This window comes from Phodopus roborovskii, unplaced genomic scaffold (genome assembly GCF_943737965.1).
Source record: "Phodopus roborovskii unplaced genomic scaffold, PHOROB, whole genome shotgun sequence".
Taxonomy (NCBI): Eukaryota; Metazoa; Chordata; class Mammalia; order Rodentia; family Cricetidae; genus Phodopus; species Phodopus roborovskii.
In genome coordinates, this window is record NW_026126090.1 from 125,501 (window position 1) to 150,443 (window position 24,943).

General features: G+C 35.9%; 1 protein-coding gene across 1 annotated transcript in view; it reads right to left on the reverse strand.

Annotated features, from left to right (window-relative positions):
* Positions 1 to 19,646, reverse strand: part of LOC127218428 (dentin sialophosphoprotein) — a 34,527-nt gene extending 14,881 nt beyond the window's left edge. Inside the window, exons 1-2 of the mRNA XM_051179446.1 lie at positions 18,664 to 19,646; positions 13,845 to 13,934 (exon numbers count right to left, since the gene is read on the reverse strand). Of these exons, the coding sequence (XP_051035403.1) occupies positions 13,845 to 13,934; positions 18,664 to 19,630 (1,057 nt within the window). The 5' untranslated portion in view covers positions 19,631 to 19,646. The remainder of the gene's footprint in view (positions 1 to 13,844; positions 13,935 to 18,663) is intronic.
* Between the last annotated feature and the right edge of the window lie 5,297 nt (positions 19,647 to 24,943).

A 24,943-nucleotide genomic window follows, 5' to 3' on the forward strand; every position in this document is an offset into this window, starting at 1 on the left:
TGCTGCCCACAGAGGACTAAGAGGGGAGGACTGAGAATAGCCCCTTAGAACACAAACATCTACTGCACAGAGAGGAATGAGAGAGAGGACAGGATTAGATCAAGATTGAAAGGCATTGCCTGTACCACAAGGAAGAAGAGATGGGTAGACATCAAAGACATCAAAGCAAGAATACATTGAACACCAAAAGAACAATACTAGAACCTAGTGGTTTATCAGGCTGGCCTGAACATCCCAAATCAAAACAACTTTGAGATACCATCTTACTCCTGCAATGGCTAAAATTAGAAACATCAATGATGACTCATGTTGGAGAGGATGTGGAGAAAGGGGAACACTCTTCCACTGTTGGTGGGAGTGTAAACTCATACAGCCATTTTGGATATCAGTATGGCGGTTCCTCAGGAAAATGGGAATTAGTTTACCACAGGACCCGGCAATCCCCATCTTAGGCATTACCCAAAGCATTCACATCTATGCAACAAAGACATCTGTTCAACTACATTCATAGCAGCACTATTTGGAATAGCAAGAACCTGGATGCAACCTAGATGCCCTTCAACGGAAGAATGGTTAATGAGGATGTGGCACATCTACACAATAGAATACTAATCTGCAGAAAAAATAATGGTATCTTGAAATTCGCAGGCAAGTGGATGGCACTTGAAGAAACCATCCTGAATGAGGCAACCCAGTTACAAAAAGGGGAACACAGTATGTACTCACTCATATATGGATTTTAGACCTAGATCAAAGGATCATCAGCCTATAATTCACACCACCAGAGGAACTAGGATACAAGGTGTATTCTAAGAGATTCATATAAAGTCCCTCACAGTACTGGGAAGGGACAAGTCTCCCAGAGCTTAGGGGAAGTGGGGGGGGGGCAGCGAATGGAGAGAGAAGTAGGAGAAAACGAGGGAGAGGAAAGGAAAACATGTGTGACTAGGAAGATTGAGCCTGGTTAGGAATAGAAGACAGGAAAGAGAGAGAGAGAGAGACAGAGACAGAGAGAGAGAGAGAGAACATAAAAGAGGGAGCCAATATTGGTTTGAAGATAAAATTGAACACAAAGATAGGTCTAGAGAACTACAAGACTGCTCCCATCTAACAATTTGAGCTTCTGTGGAAAGGCTATCATAAACGCCCTTCCCGGAGAGTGAGATCAACAACTAACTTATCCATGGAGCCCTCCACTAATGCCTGTTGGAAACAGGAGCAAACATCCATACATAAACACTGAGTCGAACTGTAACCCAGAGGCAGATGGAGAGGACAAGACCATGCGGTGGAAGCACATGGAGACAGCTTGCCTGAACAAGGAGGAGCTGAGGGCCACTAGACTGATAGCTGGGAAGCCAGCATGGGACTGACTCAGGCCCCCCTGAATATGGGTCCCAGCCAGAAGGACTGATTAGTCTAAGGGAGCTCAGACAGTGGAGCCAGGATGTATCCCTGATGCACAAAAGGACTTTGCAAACACATCCCCCATGGAGGGATAACTGCCTTAATCTAGAGACAGGAGAGAAGCCCTAGTCCCTACTTCACATGACCTATTCGATCTACATGAACCCAACTGGATGACATTCCCCTACATATGGAATTGGGGTGGGGGGGATGGGAGGGGAGGGTGTTTAGAGTGCATGTGAGAGGGCAGAGAGGGAAAAAGGGAGGGAAGTAGTGAGGGAGGGAAAGAGGGAGGGAGGGAGGGAGAGGGAACTGGGATCAACATGTAAAATAATAAATTAAATTTAAAAAAATGCTTTGACTCCAAAATTTAAGTTCAAGGACAAGTTACTGGGGAAAAGGATTTCTATTTTTGTTTCCACAGAAAATGAAAAGACGTGGATTCCTTCCAGACTAATGTGGTTTGATCATGCCAGACCGCCTGGAACAGAGTTCGAGGTGATCCTACATTCAAAACAGCTGGACAAAGCAGCCTTACAGACTACAGCCAGGATTTCTGAATCTTCTTTGAATCCCCCATGACAGCGCCCCTTACCAGCAGGAAGTAGTTTGGAAAGAACGATGCCCAAATTCCCAAATATTGTCTATAAATGTTTGTTTTCATTTAAATGGACTTTGTTATATAAAATAAATTTTAAAAAAATTAAAAAAGAAAGGATATTAATAGCTGCAATGAAAAAAGTTCAAGTAACCTATAAAGGCAGACCCATCAGACTAACACATGATTTCTCAAAGGAGACATAGCAACAGACACGGAGGAAATCCAGAGAATCATAAGATCAAATATGGGAAACCTATATTCCCAAAATTGAAAAGTTTAAAAGAAATGGATAGTTTTCTGGATATGTTCTACATACCAAAATTAAGTCAAGATCGGATAAACAATTTCCATAGAACTATAATCCCCAAGGAATAGAAGCAATCATAAAAAGGCTTCCAAAAAAAGCTCAGGACCAGATGGCTTCAGAGCAGAATTGTATCAGAATTTTAAAGAAGAGATAACTCTAATACTCCTCAAATTGTTCCAAACAATAGAAATAGATGGAACATTGACAAACTCCCTTTATGAGGCTACAGTATCCCTGGTAACCAAACCACACAAAGATAGAACAAAGAAAGAAAAGTACAAACCAATCTCCCTCATGAATAATGGCAAACTGAATTCAAGAACACTAAAAAAGTTAAATAAATAAAAATAAATATCATCCACCATGACCATTATTAGGCTTCATCCCAGAGATGCACAGTTGGTTAGACATACAGAAATCTGTAACTGTAATCCACCATATAAACCAAGTGAAAGAAGAAAGATAGATGATCATCTCATTAGATGCATTCAACTTCCTATTGGTTTAAACTTAATGAAAGACAGTATCACCCTACATGCATTTACAATAAATAGTCCCATTTTTGTGTTCAAATACAGTGAAGTTGAAGGCATAATGAAAGAAAAATGCATTCAAATACTAACCAAAATTAATAAGGTGTAGTCACAATAAAATAGTAGACTTGTCAAGTTTTCCCACCCCATGTGGTTTAAATATCCAAATGAATCCTCTGCCATCTCCCAGAAAACAAAACAAACTAATTAGATTAACACAGAGACCCACAAGTTGTCAAATGAAAATAAAATACCATGAAATGTTCAACCCTAAATATAATATCAGTATCATACCTCTTCCTCAAATGCTCAGGGATCATTGCAGAAGATGAATATAATTACTTTAAGAATCGTAGGTGCTGGATAAATAAAAGAAAACAGTATGCTCTGAACACAACAAGGCAGCTGCATATACAAACTCACAGTGTTTGTAACAACATGCACAAGCCCTTCTGAATGCTCACTCAAGAGAAAATTCCAGCATAGAGAGGGAAGTTTGGCACAAAGTGCTACTCCTGTCCAAGTAGAGACTGACAAGTGATAACTCCTGGAAGAGAGGAGTTTTTGTAAGAGTTTATCTCTCTCTGCAGTGCAAGACCACACATTCAGGAATATAGAAGGAACACAAATTGAATTTGCTTAACGTAGAAGAATGTAAATACATCCATACTTACAACCCTGCAAAAAAGACAAATCAAAATTGATCAAAGACCTCAGATTAAAGCCAGACAAACTGAATCTGACAGAAGATAAAGTGGGGAATAATCTTGAACTTATTGGTACAAGAAAAGATTTTCTGGACAGAACTCCTGTAGCACAGGTGTACTGGAAAATCTTATCCAATGCTGGTGGGAGTGAAAACTTTCACAGTCACTTTGGAAATCAGTGCAATAGTTCCCAAGAAAGATACAGCTGTTCAATGTGGCTTTATTTGTTATAGCCAGTAAATGGAAACAATCTGGATGTCTGTCAAGGAATGAATAAAGAAAATGGGATACATTTACACAATGGAATATTACTCATGAATTTTAAAATGTGGAAAATTGCAGGTAAATGGATGGAACTAGAAAAAATATCCTGAGAGGGGTACCCCAGACCCAGAATGACAAATATAGTATGTATTCGCTTATAGTGGATGCCAGTTGTTAATTCATTGATATGCAAGTGGCAATCTATATAACCACAGGGGTTAAGTATAGATAAGGGACTGGGGGAAAGGATGAATTTCTTTAGGAAGGGAAACATAATTATTTATGAATGGACAAGGCAGGATGGTATGGGGTGGTTGGAACAGGAGGATTAAAAAAGGAGGTGGAAGTGAGGAGGAGTAACGAAGAGAATACAGGGAGGAACAACTAATATTATGAGCCATTTGAGGGGTCATATGGAAACCTAATACAGTAGTACCTTCTTATACTATACTATATACATATATGAAGGCAATCTAATTGAAATTGCCAAAAAATGGGAGAGACAGAGATACAATTGGTTGGATAGCTCATCACCAAATTAAGCTTCCAACACTGGGAATCTATGATGTTTAATTGAGCTGTTAGCCAAAGGAGCCCAATGGGAACCCTCAAACAACCCAGTCTATTGCTAAGACTTTATGGTATTGGAAGTTACTCTACTTGCCACCGTAGGAGAAAGGTAAACATTAACCCAGCTATAAGTGGTTAGATCGAAAATGGTGACCTGCCTGCAAGATAAACTGGGTGCAATAATGCCACAAATCTTGTAGGAGCATCCAACCAATATCTGATGTGATTTAAGACTCACTACATGAGATGGAACCCATATCCAATACTGCTTTGGTGGTCAAGAACCTGAGACTAGAATTCTAAGGGAAAACCAAATAGTACTGTTCTGCTAACCGAATATAGCAATACAAATTTTCCTAATGATATTCTGCTATATTCGTAGATCATCGGCCATCATCAGAGAAGATTTGTCCAGCAGCAGATGGAAGTAAATACAAAGATTTCACACCCAAATATTCATGGTGGAACCTAGAAACATGCAGTTCTAAATGGGATGTCTCCACCAAATCCCTCAGCGCTCAGGGAACTCTGCAGAGGGGAGGTAGAAAGAGTTTAAGAATCATAGGGGAAGGAAGACACTGTTTTAAAGATTAGGGAACTGAGAAATTTCCCAAAGAATAAATATAAAATTTTATTTATAAAGAAGTGCCCCACATCCTTAGCTGTAAGGGAAATGAAGATTAAAATTACTTCAAGATTCCATCTCACCCAAGACTTGGAGTATAACACTCATAGGCATATAGTCAAAGGATTATACACACCTTACTATAGAGATACTTGTATATTCATGTTCATTTTTGCCTTTCCATTCACAATTAATAGGAAGGCAAGTGAATCAACACACACACATCAACTGAAGAATGGACTGAAAATTTGGTCAAATACAAAATGGAATGTTACTCAAATGTTAAATAGAATGAAATAATGAAGAGTAGAGGTTTTAGAAGACATTGTAGTGAGTGGGAGTAACCAAGACACAAAAAGACAAATTATGCATTTCTCTTTTATATGTTGATTCTAAATTAATTTCGTTTTGTGTATTTAACCTGGAATATAAGTGAAATCTGGAAAACTGGAAATGGGCCATGGTGTAACATACTTAAAGGATAGGGGATAAAAATATTGGTGATAAAGGTGAAAGGAAAGGAGAATTGGGCTACTAGGGGCAGAATGGCTCAAGCAAGAAGTGGGTGGGAAAATAAGAGATCAAAGGGAGAATTAATGAAAAATAAAGTGTGTATGAAGAAGTTACATGGGAACCTATAACCTAGTAACTCAAAAAGATAATTAGAAGGGAAATTTATGTGATATGAAAGAACAATGGAGAATGTTAGAAACTAAAAGTTTAAGTGGGGATAGGGAGTAGAAGAAAGACAATTGGGTTGGATTAAATAAAACTAAAGATGCATTAAGAAGCTTCATGAAACTTCATTAATTTGTAAATTACTATGCATATATAGAATTTGAACGGAAGTACCATACTGGTGAACAGTGCTGCTTGTCAAATAATATATGGGCTTAATGAAAATTTCAGTGTCACACATTCCCTAAGAAGCACCCAAAACAATGAAGCATATATCTATTTCTCTTGGCTGTCCACCTTAACTAGATGCCAAGACCCTATTGCTAAAGACATCCCATATTCCATTTGTAGGGTATAGAGAAATCACTCTTGAACTGAGAATGATGCTACCTTTCTCCTTTATAGTTTTATAGTGCTACAAATTGCTATGTGGGCTCTTTGGTGAGAAAAAAAGCCATCAATGCTCTTATAAAATATTGTACTCTTTATTCTACAATACTTGATTACCAGGCAAGATGTAACCACTAGAACATTAATGATAAGACTGTTTATGGAGTCACCAACCAACCTCTTGATTGGATTTGAAGCTTGCTCCACAGGAGGGTGTAACGAGTACGGTTTTTCTGCCTGCAGCTGGTCTTGTCCCGCCGCCACGCCAGCCCCTAATAACGCACAGAGACTCTGTATTTGATATAATGCTGTTGGCCCATTATTTGTTTCTTATAGGCTAGTTCTGTCTTAAGTATTAACCCATTTCTATGTATTTTCACGTGGTCTCCTTACCGGGGAGTGAGGCAGGCGTCTGGTCTCCCAGTCTCCATGCTGACTCCTTACTACTTCCTCTTCTTCCTTGTTTTCTAGTCCCTCCTATCCTCCTTTCCTATTGGCCAACAGTGCTTTATTTATTAACCAGTATGAGAAACATATACAGAATGACATCTCCCATCAGGAGGGAATTTAGCCCTGGTTCTGTACACATGGTCAAAACTCATGAATAGAGAAATTAAAAGACCAAGGGAAGAACCTGGCAGAGGAAGAATCACTCACTTCATTGTGAGTGGTGGCCAGTGGTAGGTTGTCCATGGGTCAGTGGTTGATACTATGAATATGTGCAACACTAATTGGATGCAGTGTGTTATAAAAACATTTGTAAGAAGACACAAAGTTAGTAGGGAGATGTGTTAGAATAAGAGAATGGGGACATAGGTATGATAAAAATACATTATATACATGAATGATATTTTTAAAAATAAGTGGGAAAATATAACTGGAATGCCTAGAAAAATGAGGGCATTTAAAGGGAACATTTCTGTCTCTTAGTAGGTTATTTAGACTGATGAAACAAGGCACACCATAGACTCATAATTTCCCCAAGGAATCACACATTGGGAGAAGTGGCTTAGGCTTGATGATAGTCAGAGGGAGAACTTGTAATTTCACATACTGCCAACATGAAAGCTTGTCAAACCACCATGCAGGACACACCAGAGTCAAGAAAATACTAAGTCAATTAGGGGCACGACCACCTTTTGACCATGACTTAGTTATACATACCTCTTACCTTCTATTTAAAACTTAACCTTATGTCAAAATGCCAAATATGACATTGGTAATGTTTTCACTGTATTTTTGTGCCTCTTCCCAACTTTGCCACACTGACTAATATCCTTTGTTTGTTCTTCACTATTATTTAGGTTCTTTTAATAAGTTTATTGAGGGCACGTGGCTGAACCTAGCTCTCATCCTAACTATGGCAATAATACTAAGAAGATGAATCTTTGGGAGGTGATTAGATAAAAACATTCTAGTGAAAACTGTTGGTTGAATCCTAGTTGATTTATATGATAAGTAAAATAAATCAGAGAATATATAGCAAACTATGGCTTCCATGTTCCTTGTTATTTGTTTCCCTGTATCATCTTAGGACTCTGCTAACTAGAATGTGATCATGGGATATATCCCTTCAAAGCTTCACCTTCAGAACAGTTACAAAACCCTTTTCTTTATATAGTAAGTTGCTTCATATACTGCATTATAGTACCACAAATGAACTAATACATCAAGTCACATCTTCATTGCTATCATTAAAGCAGCTGCCTTTTCACTTGTTTTATTTCCAGAATTTCTATAAAGTTGTAATTCTAAATTCTAAATTAACTGCTACTGCAATGGATGAAAATACTTTCTATTAAAATGTAGCTAATTTAGAGGATAAAATGATGTGAATATATTAAATACGTCTTACTTCATAAGTGCTAAAAGGATAATCCAGGTCAGAAAATGTGCAAAAAAATTAATAGGACACAATTCCACTGGCTTTGTCACTGAGGAATAATTTGAAATGTAAATGCTTTGGATGTAGAAACTTTAGTGATTAGAACCAATCCTTTTTCCTATTATTTTAATCTATCAATAAATTTCAAGAAGGAAACAAAATGTAGAGGCAATTTCTAGATGTACATATAACGTACCAGATTAAAGACTCATGGCCAGCAAAAGATAAAGATTTAAAGTAAAGACATATTCGCATTAAGAAAAAGCACTAAAGGTTTATAGTGTGTTCTAAAATATATGTAGCCTTGGGAGAGAAAAAGAATAAAATGGTTCCCCTACATATGGAATTGGGGTGGGGGGTGGGAGGGGAGGGTGGTTAGAGTACATGTGAGAGGGCAGAGAGGGTAAAAGGGAGGGAAGGACGGAAGGAGGGAGGGAGGGAGGGGGAATTGGGATTGACATGTAAAATAATAAATTAAATTTAAAAAAAAAATGCTTTGACTCCAAAATTTAAGTTGAAGGACAAGTTACTGGGGAAAAGGATTTCTATTTTTGTTTCCACAGAAAATGAACAGCTGTGGATTCCTTCCAGACTAATGTGGTTTGATCAAGCCAGACCACCTGAAACAGATACCAGGTGATCCAGCATTCAAAACAACTGGGACAAGGCAGTCTTGTAGACTACAGCCAGGATTTCTACATCATCTTAGGATCTCCAATGACAGCGACCCCTATCAGCAGGAAGCATTTTGGAAAGAACAATGCCCAAATTACCAAATATTATTTATGTTTGTTTTCATTTAAGTGGGGTTGGTTATAAATGGTAAAAAGTGAAATATGATATAGATTTGTTTTGGAATGGCTTTACATTTATTGAAACATGTTAAGGTCAATTTTGTGATATGTATATTTCTCCTTTTGTTTAGGTATTGTGTTTATATACCTCATTTAGAAATGTAATGTATAATGTAGTACAGATTATAGATAATTACCTATAAGAGTCAAAGCTTAGAGTTAAGTTAGTTAAGTTTTTCAAGATACACAGAGATGTGTTTGAGATAGATAGGCATTCTTCAAAACTTTCAAAGACCTACAGCATATGGCATTTAAAATGGTTTAGGGTTTTTCTTGACAGTGAGACATAAAAATGCTCCTGGCAACACCACCTGCCTCAGAAAGGAAGAAACACGTTATGAACCTTACTTCCAATATGGCAAGACTAGCCATTTGGACAAGGTACTGCTCTTGTCTGGACTGTTTGACTTTATGCTGTATAAAGTGGACATGCAGGACCCACAGGAAAGTGACTGCTGATTCAAGATGGACATTGCTACAGAGTTCCTGCTTCATGGAAGAGTCTGCCAGACATTCTGCAGGACACAGAGAAAATTGACTGACAAACTGCCAATACAAGAAGACAGTTTAAAGTTTCCTGCTTTGCTGACGAGTCTGCCAGACACACTATGGTCTATAGGCTGAAGATGGAACATTACAGAAGAACTTCAGATGACTAATCAGGTACCAAGATGTCTCTGTCATTTCTAGAGTTTATATACTATCCTTCTGTGGTCTTTGATGGAGTTGAAGACAGATAGTTATGGTTATAGTTTTCCTTAGTTAGGATTAAAGATAAGTTACATGTAAGACACTAGACTCACAAAAATTCAATATTCATATATGCATATAATTTTGAATATAATCTACTCTTCATTCCCTCGCTTTCAAACCATCTTCTATACCCTCCAGCTTCCTCTCCCAACTTCATGTGCTTTATTTCTCTTTTAAATTTAATACCCTCTGAGTCCACTTAGTTATAACTATATGTGTGTATCTGTGGATCCATGTACTGGAGCATGGGAAGCCTTTCATAATGTATAGCCCTAGCTATTCTGAGTTCATATGTATGACTGTGCTCTTGTGTCAGGCATATATGGTTGTGTTATAGATAGCCACTCCTTTTGGCTTATATATTTTTTCAGACCTTCTTCTGTAATGACATAAAATCCCATTTAGAGATGAGCATGCCACAGTCTCTTATTCTCTGCATATTAATGGGTTGTGAGTTTTTGTATTGTCATCTACTGAAAAAAAAGAAGTTACTCTGAGGGGCTAAGAGATTCATTAGTCAATGGGTACAAAGATAATAACATACGGGACAGTTTAATACCATATCAATTTAGCATACTAATAGTATTAGGGCCTATATCCTAGCCAGGCACTGTTTTTTTCCTAGTTAGTGGTACAGGAATATTATAAAACCAACTTAGAAATTATACAAAGAAAAGAGGATACAAATCCACCAAAAAATTATAAGACAGCACAGGCAAAACGGCTTAATGAAATAAGGGAATTCAATAAAGGATAGGAAAAGTGATGTTCAATGAAGAGTTACTGAATAATATCAAAGTAAAATGCTGGAAATGGAAAATTTAAGAAATCAAACAGAAGCTTAGTACAAACCTCATGTAATGAGATTAGCGAAAAGATAGTATATCAGAGCATGAAGACAAGTTAGGGGAATTGGAATACTCAATCAAAGATAAGATAAATTAACAAATGTCTGTGAACAGAATTTATGCAATCTTGGAGACACTCTGAAAAGACAAAAATCCATGAATTTTGAGGAGGGTAATATAAATTCAAGTGTCAATAAAATGTAAAATTAAAGAGGAGATAGCTGGGACAGTTTGGGCTTAAAAGTAGACAGAAAAGAAACTGGTGTGATGATAGATATATGACTTGACAACATAAAGAGTCTTATTCCTCAGGAGGTTGAGGACCTACTGACCGTTCAAGTCCATGGTGGTTTTTCGTTTTCCTTTTTCTTTTTTTTTGGGGGGGTGCAAAACTATAAAAGAGTAAAGAAGGAAATGATATAGTGCAAAGCTACAGGAGAAGCAAGTTGGTGTGATAAACTAACACTGGATATTAAATATGGGGAAATAGATGTGAAAGGGAGACTGCTCAGGATGAGGATAGAGGATATTAAAAGTTGCTGGTTTCAGACTCAGTTTCTCAATGTTCTTTTATATGTCTTGAAGAAGCTTGGGTCACTCCTATGAATTACACTGCCATAAGTAGCCCTGTTCTCTTTTGTGTGTCTCCCTTTAAAAGATCAGTTTACAGATTCTGGGCCAGTCTGTGGGCACTACTCCAATGGCAGAATCCCATAATGTGGTCATTAGGAGTTCATTGTGAATGATGTCTCTGTCCCTAGATAATCCTTTTCGATATCTGGCACACTCCTTAGATCCACTATTCTAGTGCTCAGCAAGATTTCACCTCACTTAGTACTATGAAGTCCTAATTTACCCCCTCCAAATTTCTTAGTACTCTGCTGACAAAATTTCATCATAGAGTATCATGGCAGTTACTCTGAGTGTGGTTCACAGAGGGTCATTCTGGGCTAGTAAAATGCCCATACAGCAGAAATTATTTTGAAATGATATGTGGTAATGTTACAATGATAAGCAGGTAAATCAATGGTAAAATTACAATCTAGACATAAAATTATTGATCAATTTAAGCTGATTTTTACATAGGTGTCAAGAACATTCCATGCAGAAAATAATAATAATAATCTTATTAACAATTGATAATGGGATAAGGTACAGCTACTTGAAAAAGAATGAAAAGTTCCCTTACATCACACTATACAAAAGAAAATCACAAAATATACTAATCAGTTAAATGTTAACATCCAAACCTATGAAGCTCTTAGAAAAAAAATGATGGAAAACTTGATAATCTTGAAATTGAAAAAGTATTATTATGTACAAGATCCAAATTATAAGGCACAAAAAGGAAAACTGGTATTGATTATAGATATGAAAATAAATATATCAAAATATTTTACCAAATTTAAATTGCATTTTGATGTCAAGAAAAATATACTCCACACAAAAGAAAAAAAGTATTATGAAGTCATATAAATAATGTATATACATTGTTTTTTTTTAAAAAAAAATAGTTTTTTGGAGTGGGCCAACTTATTACCCTGGGCCTGGGTAGTTGCTGGGTTGATCAGCCTAGAAGCTCTCTCTTGGACTCATCACCTGGGTAAGCTCTCCAGAATTGCTCTGGTCAGTTCATCCCTTGCAGCAATGATCAAAGGGCAGGGTCAGTTCTGCTTTCATATCCTCAGTGTTGGCTCTCCCACATGCATACCTTTAGGGCCAACTCTACTGTATTGCCCAGGCAAGGTGTAGGGGCCACTCTCCCAAGTGCTAGACCTGATGAAGGGCAGGGCCAGTTCTCCCACCTGTTACAGGCAGAAAGTTATGGTAGAGGGCATCTCACCCTGAACACACCATCATATAGCAGATGAAGGGAGTATGGCCAGCTATTTCACTCTCACACCCTCAGGGTCAGCTCACATGTGCCTTTGCCAAGAGGGTCAGCTCTACTATACTGTCCAGGTGAAGAGCAGTGCCTGGTTTCCTGAGTGCTGCAACCGGTAAGGAGGAAGCTCTCTTGTGTATAGTAGGCAGAGAAGGGTATGAGGCAAAGGGGGGCAATGTCCCCCTACCTACCTCTCCAACTATGATGTTCTAGAACACATGAGGAGGCTGGTCCTGCACAACCAAAAGTGTAGTATCTCCATGACAAAGAGAGACAACAGGATATCCAAGAGGAATCCAAGTGAGGCCTCAAATCAGACCAAAGACTCTTTGCAATGAACACTTGCAAGTAAAGATGTATGGGTAAAAGTGTTTACTGTGTGACTCACTGTGTCACATTACACTTTCCAAGATGAGATTAATTTTTACTTTCTTTGCCTAAATTTGATTATATTTTTTTTGTGGGGAAGTTGCAAGGGCAGACGGAAAATATGAAGGTACGGAGAAATGAATATGTGAAAAGAAAACACAAACAATATATAAAAAAGGAAGTTTAAATAAATGATTTTGGGTGATTATATTTACATAATTTCCTTCTTTCCTACAAATCCTTCCATGTACTCCTTGTTCTTTTTTAAATTTATGGCCTCTTTATTCTTAAACTGTTGTTAAATACATGTGTGTACATGTGTTTGTGCATGTGTGTGTGTGTGTGTGTGTGTGCATGTGTATGTGATAAATACAACATGCTCAGTCAGCATAATGTTATTTGTATGTACACACTAATTTTGGAAACAATATATAACTTTGGGACAGTTAGTTAAGCAACAATTAATGAACTGTGATGTAATTTCACTTCTAGACATATTACTGGCAAGAAATAAAACACATGCCCTCATAGAATCTTTGGAAAACAGAATAACCTTATTAATTGTATCTGAGCTTGAATGAATACACCCATCAATTTACAGGTCTATATATAAAATATGATAATTCCTAATTGTTCAGTCATAAAAAGTAAAATACACACTAAAATGGAGTAAACTTGAAGTAATTATACTAATTAAATGAATGTACTGACAAAGGAAAAAAATGACAGAATTTGATTATTGTTTCTGAGGGAAGATACATAGTGTTTGCAGAGTTGTCATTGTACTAAATATTCTAAAAGAGTTGATAGCTGTGTATATCTAGGAACATATTAGAAATCACTGGGTTTCATACTTTATTGGTTGAATTATATCCTAAACCATTAAAAATACATTGTAGGTATTGGGAATCTCGCCACCATTTCAGGAAAACACCACGCAAGTAGCCAAAAACTGTTCCTTCATTAATTATGTATATAAATATACATAATACAGTTAGACCTTACTTCATGCGCCCTTGTTGTACTGCTTTTACATTGTAGTAAATCATAGAATTATGTATTATATTATCTTGTAACCACTCTAACACTTCAGAGTCTGAATTTATTTTCCCAAATATTAACAAATAACTTGATTAAATTCTAGATAACTTCTACTGAATATACTCACCTCTGTTATCTTTTTGCTGTACATATGTATGTTCTTTAGTTTTCTTTTCCTGGCCAAGCTTTGGAGTAAGGGTAATAGGCCTCCAAAAACCTAGAATCATATTAAACAGACTCAGTTATTTTCCAATTACTAATAAAATGATATTATTGAAAAGAATGTTTAGTACAAAATTCCACAATAAAAATTGTATTTGATATACTTATTTGTAATGATACTCTTATTCCCAAATTTCATAAAGCATACTAAAACCATGTTAAAAATGAAGTGTTTAAATAAATGCCATATACCATTTAGTCATAACCTTCTAGTCTCTTCTACCACAGTCGTAAGGAACCACTAAGATATGTTCTGCCTCTAAGGATTTATATTATAGGGCATTTTATATACATGGAAAGGTGCAACATGTGCTTCTTTCTGATTAGTTGCTTGTACTCAGAATAATGTCTTCCAGGTTTACCTATGACATAACAAAAATGAACACTCCATTTTTTGTATTGCTAAATAACGTCCATTGTGTAGATATGCAACATTTAAATTATCCACTAATTATTTGCTGAGTATGTGAGCAGTCTCAACATTTTGGCTATAATGAACAACAGTTATATTCCTACTCTATGGGTTTTGTATTTGCCGTTTTTTGTTTTGTTTTTGTTTTTGTTTTTCTGGAATACTCATCCTCAGATGTTACCAATTTCCTTCAGGTCTATTCTCATTCACTTTCTCAATGTTCTTTTATCTTGCCACATATATGGTATGAATTTAAATGTTCTCTATATGTAACACACACACACACACACACACACACACACACCTTTATTGGCTATGTTTCTTTCATTAAGGCAATGCTACCTCAAAGCAGAAAAATGAAGTTTAAAATGTTATGGCATGTATAACTTTATGTAACAAGTAAAAATATAGTCAGCTTTAAAAACATTGCAGCAAGTTCATAATAATAGAGTGACTAGTTGGCTAAACAGTGTCATCTACTTAGTTTGCTTAGTCACAGAATGAAAGTGACTTCATTTTGGGAGTTGGGGATATAACTAACTCTTTTTCTTACATCTAATTAGTGTTAAAACATAATGAAGGATTCCTTTGTTTTATTGCTAATTTGGAAATGTAGGGCAGAGGTACAGCACAAAGAGCAGGTTTTTATCTTTATTATAAACATCTTATTTATTAATAAAAAGGGGAAAATTAGATACAATATAACAAAACTGAGTAAATTTTTCAGCAGAAATTTTGTTAAAGAAGGCATATAAGTTTGTAAAAACACTTTATACTTACAAATTTTAATTGTAGGTATAAAAATAGTATTCAGAGTATCAATTTATATTTTAATATATAATATGTACACATGAGTGAGGAATCCCAGGTACTCCTCCAAAACTTTTCTTTAATTTTAAATACTTTATTTTACATACCAACTACAGTTTCCCCTCCCTCCTCTCCACCCATTTCCTCACCTCATTCCTTGCTACCCAATCTACTCCTCAGAAAGGATAAGGCCTCCTATGCATAGCATATCAAATTGTGACAGAACCAAGCTCCTCCTGCCTGTATCAAGGCTGAGCAAGGCATGCCACAATAGAGAATGGGCTCCAAAATGTCAGCTCATGCATCAGGGGCAGATCCTGGTCCTACTTCTAGAGTCCCCACAAACAAACCAAGCTATACAACTGTTATCCACATGCAGAGGGACTAGGTCATTCCCATGAATGTTCTATAGCTGTTGGTTTAGAGTCCTGAGCTCCAGGAGCTCAGATCAGCTGTTCCTGTGGAATTCCCTGTCATGATCTTGACCCCTCTTAATCATATAATCTCTCCTCTTTCTTAGACTGAACTTCAGGAATTGGACCCAGTGTCTGGCTGGGCTGTGGATCTCAAGTGCATGGTATCTTTTTTTTTTTTTTTTTTTTTTTTTAGTTTTAAACAATTATTTGTACATAGTTAAGGTTTTCATTTAAAACTTCCTTAAAAAGTTGAGACAAACCCAGGCATGGGGATGGTGAAGGAGGAATACAGTTAGAGGCTAGGCACTAAGGAATCGATCTATATGTATATACAAATATCATTAGGAATCTTTTCTCAATATTTTTTTACTTCTTTAATATCTTTTTGATTTTTTTATTTTATTATTTTATTTTATATAACAAAGTTCAATTAAATGAAAACAAACATTTATACACAATATTTGGGAATTTGGGCATCGTTCTTTCCAAACAAGTAAACTGAAAGGTCTATTATTATCAGAATAAGCTGAGCAATAATAAATTGTGATTAAACATTTATCTGGCAACAAGCAGTAAAATACTGCATGGTATCTGTAAAATCCTAGGATATGTTTCTCAAACTCCAAAATTTATATAGGTTTCTAGACAATAAGGGTTGATAGTTTTACTTGAGACTTTGTAGACTAAGTTGTTTATGTGTGAAACAAAGCAGGAAGCATACTGAGAAATGATTGTGTTTAGAGAGGACATTAATAATATGTCACATTTCCTAACTGTAATCATATATTTTAATGCCAACTTTCATAATATTTTAAAAGCTATTGGTATATCATTGTTAATATGATTTACATAATAACAACACTTAGTAAAATTTAGTCCAATTATTTCAAAGTGTTTCTTCTGATTATGCATATACCAATGCATGCTTTATGTGGGTTATTATGATATTTGATAATTCCATTCAAATTTAAATATTAAGGGAAAATATACTTAACTATTAGTTTCAGTGCAAATAATATTTTCTTAGTGAGGTGGTTTGGATGTGAATGGCCTCCACAGGCTCATGCTTTAATACTTGGTCTCCAGTTAGAAGAAATGTTTGAGAAGGATTATGATTCGTGGTCTTGTTAGAGTAAGTTTGACCTTTTTGGAGGATATGTGTTAATGCAGGTGGCCTTTGAGATTTCAAAAGCCCACGCCAGGCCAGTTTTTCTGTCCCCATCTATGTGTAAACTTTGGATCAGATCTGAGTTCTTATGTACTGATCAAGCAACATGTCTGTCTGCCTGTGGCCATGCTTCCCACCATGATAACGGATTAACTTCCTGAAACTGTTAAGTAAATCCCCATTAAATGTTCCATTTTATAATTTGCCTTGGTCATGATCTTTTGTCATAGCATTAGTCACCCTAACTAAGGTACACAGTTATAAACTAAATTCACAGATATATTTGAGAAAATACTAGACAAGGAGTTTCTGTATTCTAGCTTGGTAAATAATTATCTATGTGGGCATTTATGAAAGAAGTCTGATTGAACTTTAGTACTGGCCTTTTAGGGAAGATATCTACTTGAGCGTTAGTTCTCAATGTTTGTAGTATGCACATATATACTATATTAACATTACTGTTTTTTTTGTGCACACTCATGAGTGCTAATACATACCTATGTGTGTACATTTATGTGGAGGAAAACATACCTTTGTGTATTTATGCATGAAGGTGAAGGTCAGAGATCAATATCAGGTATCTTTCCTCAGAGTTTTTCAGTTTTGTTCTGATTTTTTTTTAATAAAATCTCTCAGTGGGAACTTGAGCTGTCTTATTAGCCAATGTTGGCTGGCCGGCCATTGAATCTTAGGAATGTTAACATCTGCCACCCCAGCACTAGGATTAAATGCATGGGCTACCACATTCAATTTTTTACAATTGTTTTTTTTCTAAATTAGAAAATCCAGGATAAAATTATTAAAATACATGTATCATTACTATGCTTGTAAACTAAGACACTATATTCAGATAACACTAAGTTCAAAGTACCAGACAAACAACCTGAACTTATTTCTTTTCATGGTTCTCAGTGAGAAATAACCTCTTAGAGTTGTCTAATAGTGTATCTTCATGGTCAGCAACATAAACACTGGAGCATGAGCTCATACCCTATTACTTTTTGTGCTATTTTGGTTACTTATTTGCACCTCAGTTTCTTCATTTGTAAAATAAAGATGATAATAGTAACCTACTTTCTAGTATTGGAAAGACCTGATACATTTGCATATGTAAAATCTGTGAACTTTATACACTAGTGCCACTGACTCAATACACGTATAATATTTAAAATAGTTCATAGCAGTTCTATATAAAGCATATTTATTTGCTCTTAAGTGTCAATCAAATTCTCTAGGGTAGCAGTTCTCAATCTTCCTAATTCCTTTAATGCAGTTCCTCATGTTGTGGTGACCATAAACCATAAAATTATTTCTGTTATTACTTCATGAATGAAATGTGACTGTTATAAATTATAATGTAAATGGCTGATATGCAGGATATCTGATATGTGATCCCTGTGAAAGGGTCATTTCCCCCCAAAGAGGTCATGATGTACTATGATAAAATAAACACAATTAACAGATAAATGCAACTATTCATTGAAAATTATGGAACTTGAGAAAAACCATTATGACATGAAAAAAGGTAATTTAAATGCTGATGTACTTAGGCTTCTATACTTAAATCTCTTTACAATAACTAAATAGGAAAAATGTCCTTTTACTTATTTCAGAATGATGGGAGCTAAATTTAACATTGTGTTCTTAGGCCAGAATATACATTGTTTTCATAACCATTTTTAACCTTCCCCCTTTTAAAATAGAAGAGATAAAATTTTACCTAAAGTAAGATGATATTCCCAATTTTGAAAGTGAAATAATAATCTGGTATGAAGATGTTCAGTTTCTGAATTTCTTTTGAGTTTTCTTAAGTGACTTCAGCCCCAAATATATCAGTTACTGACATTTTTGGAACTGTTATGATGTTATTAATAAAATTCATAAGATATTTTCAAAGGCCCCATACATTTTAGCTTACCTGGAGGACGATTATCCTTTCTACGAGCACCAAGCCGGTGTGCTTCATTTTCTGAATCATGACGGTCAGACTCCATGAGATGTCCTTCTTTTTCCTTAACCATTTGAAACCCCTCATTGTCAAAACCCTTCTCTGTCCTTTTACTTTCAGGTTCATTTTGATTTCTTTCATTTCCGTTTTTTTTCTGATATTCTTCAGAACTGGAGTCTACTTGATCTTTTTCAGTGATACTCTGAAATGTTTGAAGGTCACCCTGACATTTTCCAAAGCTATCTTGAGGTACTATAGACTTAAACTGATATTTTCCAGAGTTATCCCAGTGTCCACTATGATCAGAATCTAACTGTTTTCTTTTGGCATCCAACCAATCCTGCAGAGACTCAGTTTTCTGAGCCACCTTCAGTCTTTCCAAGTTACAAGTACTTTTACATGTTTCGGCCTTCTTCAAGTGCTTCACAGAATCAGAGGACATCACAGGGCTTTCAGAGTCTGAGTTCACTGTTCTTCGTTCAGACCAAGAATCCTTTGAGAACCTGTTACTAGCAGTGCTCAGATGAAATGTTTTTGTATCCATGAAACATTTCACAGCTGCTGAGGCTAGCTCATGTCTTTCTGAATCTGAGTCCATCTCACTTGTTTCAGAGTCAGAGTCCTCCATATATCTCTTAGATCTTTGCTTTTCTATTTTTTCCATCTGTATCAGATGTAGCTTAGATATTGATGTTCTACCTTTTTCTATGCTTGAGTCCACTGCAATACTCTCAGAATCAGGAATCTTCCAGAAATTTTCAGTCTCCATCATTGTTTTTTCAGATGTCATTAGACGTTTTATAGAATCTGAAGCCATTTGACGTTTTTCTTCTTTCTTCATTTCATTATCAGAGTCAGACTCTCTTTCAGAGTCAGAATATTCCAGGAACATTTCTGAGCCTGAGGTCACCCAATGTTCCAGAGATACAGATTCCATCTGACACTGTTCAATTCTCACCAGTGGTTGCCCTGTCTTATTCATGTCTTCAACAGAGACTGAATCCATTTGATCATTTTCTGCTTTTAACAGGCATTTTCTAGAATCTGAATGCCTAGGAGACTTTTCTGAGTCAGAAGACTGTTCTACCTCAAAATCTGACACAACACCTCTGTCAGAGTCAGAATCAATTATACATCTTTCAGAACCAGAGTCCATAAGAGGAGTATCACTTTCAATAATTGTTAGGTCTTGGAAAGTTTTATAGTAAAAAGAACCCCCCAAAGTTTCAGATGCATTTGTATCAGAAATTTCTGTTTCAGATTTGCTTCCTTTATCATGTTCCAGTACAACTGCTCCTTCATCACTTCAAGAAAAACAAACATAAATACATGTTTAAATAACTTGGTACTAAGACATTTTCTCTATTGAAATTATTCTGAAAGAAAATACTATGGAGCATGTAGTCATATTTTTTGACTGTACAAAGCAAAAGACATCATTAAGCTTTAAAAAATTAGTGAGTTTATTGTACACTCTGACATTAACTATTTGCATCTTCCCTTACATTAACTATTTTCTGAGTATGATACTTCTTTCTCAATATGTAATTTTCTTGTCACTATCTAGTCAATATATTAACATTTAGGGAACAAGTATCACATTTAAAATGTACAATAAATTAAAAATAGAGTATTTTTACATTCAAGTCTAGGTGAAAATTGAATATAGACAGATCTGATTATTAGTGGGAGTTACCTTGGAGTGTCAACTCTTTGTGAAGACGAGTAACTCTCAGGTAATCTTTGATTTGGAAGGGATGTATATTGTATGGGAGGTCCATATGATAAGACTGTTGTAGTTATTGGCTGGAAAAACAAATAAATCACAAAGTTATAGCCTTTTCGGCTAAAAACAAAACAGAAAACACTAAAGCATTTACCCTAGAGAGAATAGCAACTTGAATAGCTACAAACTTATGCTTGATAGGCTTTGTATGACCTTCCTGACTAAAACATTATGGATTGTTTTGTTCATTATCTTTGTTCCTATGAAATAATTTCTACTCCTAAGTACAAAAACAGTCTTATGCAACCTAGTCTTTAGATTGCATGTACCTAGCATTTGATTCAAATTAGAGTAACCCTATAAGATTAGAAATTTAGAATTGGTATTCAGATAAAATTTTCCCTACTGGTTGTGTGAAAATGAGGGTAGACAATCTTATTCTTTTTGCTAATTCTGCTATATGCTTAGAGAAGTTCTATAACAAACGAACTTTAGAGAAGAAAAGAACAGAACCATACATAGAGGAAGAAAATATAAGTGATCATATGCTTCTAGAAAAAGAGGGATGGAAATATTTTCTATCGAGTTCTTTATATTTTTTTCAGTTCCTTATGTAAATTTATCCTTAGTAGTAACTCTATTTCCTGTCCTTGAATATTTTAAGGTGATAAAAGATTACTGAATTAAGTCTCCCACCATTTGTCCATTTTTTTTCATTCTCCAAGTATAAGTAACATTTTGTTCCTTTCAATCATAATGACTTGTTCTAAGACATCAGAATCGCAGCCAGTATTTTACTGAAAATCTGAAAATGCATAACAAATGTGACTTTTAGACACATGGAAAATACAATCACATAAAGTTGAAGAATGACCAAAATTAATTTGATTCACGTGAAGAGACTTCTTTGATGTAACATTAACAAGAATATACATATACTCTAATGTGTCATTTATATATGATATAAGAAAATTTCCATAATATCTCTTATATTTCAGATAGATAGTAATACATAAAAGGTTTGAAATCTACTTTCTCAGAAGATAGCTTGTAGGCTTACACAAGATACTTAGAAACCGAAATTGAGAAAATAAAGGCAACACAAATGGAAGGAAAGCTGGAAATTGAAAAGCTGGGTAAAAAATCGGAAACCACGGACACAAGCATAACAAATAGGATTCAAGAGATGGAAGAGAGAATCTCAGGCACAGAAGATAAACTAGAAGAAATAGATTCATCGACCAAAGAAAACCATAAATCCAACAAATCCTTAACACACAACATCCAGGAAATGTGGGACACCATGAAAAGGCCAAACCTAAGAATAATAGGCATAGAGGAAGGTGAGGAAGCCCAGCTCAAAGGTGCTGAAAACATATTCAACAAAATCATCGAGGAAAACTTTCCAAATCTGAAGAAGGACATGCCCATGAAAGTACAAGAAGCATACCGAACCCCAAATAGGCTGGACCAAAGAAAAAAGACCCCTCGACATATAATAATCAAAACACATAGCATACAGAATAAAGAAAGAATATTAAGAGCAGCGAAGGAAAAAGGACAGGTAACATATAAAGGCAGACCTATCAAAATTACACCTGACTTCTCCATGGAAACCCTCAAGGCCAGAAGGTCCTGGATAGATGTTCTGAAAGTATTAAGAGAACACGGATGCCAGCCTAGGCTACTATATCCAGCAAAACTCTCAGTAAATATAGATGGAGAGAACAAGATATTCAATGACAAAACCAGATTTTCCCAATATGTATCTACAAATCCAGCCCTACAGAAAGTATTGGAAGGAAAATTCCAACCCAAGGAAGGTAACTACGCCCACAAAAATGTAGGCAACAGATAATCCAACTACACCAGAAACCTAGGGTAAAGCAGAACAAATATATTCACAATACCACTGCCAACAACAAACCTAAACCAAACAAGCATCAACAATCAATGGACCTTACTCACCCTCAACATTAATGGTCTTAACTCACCTATAAAAAGACACAGGCTAACAGAATGGATACGAAGACAGAATCCATCCTTCTGCTGCATACAAGAAACACATCTTAGCTCCAAAGATAGACATTACCTCAGGGTAAAGGGTTGGGAAAAAATTTTCCAATCAAATGGAAATAAGAAGCAAGAAGGCGTAGCTATCCTAATATCTAACAAGCTACACTTCAAACCAAAACTAGTCAAAAGAGATGAAGACGGTCATTTCATATTCATCTCAGGAGAAATCCATCAACACAAAGTCTCAATTCTGAACATCTATGCCCCTAATACAAAGTCACCCACATTCGTAAAGGAAACACTACTAAAACTCAAAGCTCATATAAAACCTCACACACTTATAGTGGGAGACTTCAATACACCACTCTCAACACTAGACAGGACCACAAATGAGAAACTCAACAAAGAAACAAAAGAATTAACAGAAGTTATGTCTCAACTGGGGCTAACAGACATCTATAGAACATTCCATCCAAAGACAAAAGAATATACCTTCTTCTCTGCTCCACATGGAACCTTCGCTAAAATCGACCACATACTAGGAGACATAACAAACCTCAACAGATACAAGAGAATAAGAATAGTCCCCTGTATCTTATCGGACCACCACTGGAATTCAACAACAACACAAATAGCAGAAAACCTGCAAACTCATGGAAACTGAACAATGTGCAATTGCACCACTCCTGGGTCAAAGAAGAAATAAAGAAAGAAATTAAAGACTTTCTAATATTCAACGAGAATGAGGATACAACATACCCGAACTTATGGGACACCTTGAAAGCAGTGCTACGAAGGAAGTTCATTGCACTAAGTGCCCATATGAAGAAAACAGAGGATAGTCACATAAATGAATTAACAGCACAACTGAAAACCTTAGAACAGAGAGAAGCGAATTCACCCCGCAGGAGCAGACGCCAGGAAATAATCACCTTGAGGGCTGAAATCAACAAAATAGAAACCAGGAAAACAATACAAAAAATCAATGCAACAAAGAGTTGGTTTTTTGAGAAAATCAACAAGATAGATAAACCTTTATCCAAATTAACGAAAAAGCAGAGACAGAACATGCAAATTAACAAAATCAGAAACGAAATGGGGAACATAACAACAGACACAGAGGAAATCCATTCAATTTTCAGGTCATACTTCTAAAATCTGTATTCCACAAAAATTGAAAATTCAAAGGAAATGGACAAGTTTCTGGATAACTATCACTTACCAAAGTTAAATCAAGAACAGACAAACAACTTAAACCGAAATGAAATAGAAGCAGTCATCGAAAGCCTTCCAATGAAAAAAAGTCCAGGGCCAGATGGATTCAGTGCAGAATTCTACCAGACATTCAAGGAAGAACTAATACCACTACTCCTCAAACTGTTCCACAAGATAGAAACAGAAGGTTTATTGCCAAACTCTTTTATGAGGCCACAATAACTTTGGTACCCAAACCTCACAAAGACACAACTAAGAAAGAAAACTACAGACCAATATCCCTGATGAACATCGATGCAAAAATACTCAATAAAATAATGGTAAACCGAATTCAAAAATACATCAGAGAAATCATCCACCATGATCAAGTAGGCTTCATACCTGGATTGCAGGGATGGTTTAACATACGAAAATCTATCAACGTGATCCACCATATAAACAAACTGAAAAAGAAAAACCATATGATTATCTCCCTAGATGCGGAAAAAGCCTTCGATAAAATTCAACACCCTTTCATGATAAAGGTATTAGAGAGGTCAGGGATAACAGGAACATACCTAAACATAATAAGAGCAATATACAGCAAACCAACTGCCAACATCAAACTGAATGGAGAGAAACTTAAGCCAATTCCTCTAAAATCAGGCACAAGACAAGGCTGTTCTCTCTCTCCATATCTCTTCAATATCGTACTAAAAGTTCTAGCTAATGCTATAAGACAACAAAAGGAGATCAAGGGCATCCAAATTGGAAAGGAAGAAGTCAAACTGTCTCTATTTGCAGATGATATGATAGTTTACATAAGGACCCAATAAACTCTACCAGGGAACTCCTACAGCTGATAAACACCTTCAGCAAACTAGCAGGATACAAGATAAACTCAAAAAAATCAGTAGCCCTATTTTTTTCAGACGACAAAGAGGCAGAGAAAGAAATCAGAGAAACATCACCCTTTACAATAGCCACAAGCAACATAAAGTATCTTGGTGTAACGCTTACCAAACAAGTAAAAGATCTATATAATAAGAACTTTGTGACTCTAAAAAACAAATTAAAGAAGATACCAGAAAATGGAAAGACCTCCCATGCTCTTGGTTAGGTAGGATAAACATAGTAAAAATGGCAATGTTACCAAAAGCAATCTACAGATTCAATGCAATCCCCATTAAAATCCCACCACAATTCTTCACCGACCTTGAAAGGATAACAATCAACTTTATATGGAAAAACAAAAGACCCAGGATAGCCAAAACAACCCTATACAATAAAAGAACTTCAGGAGGCATCACCATT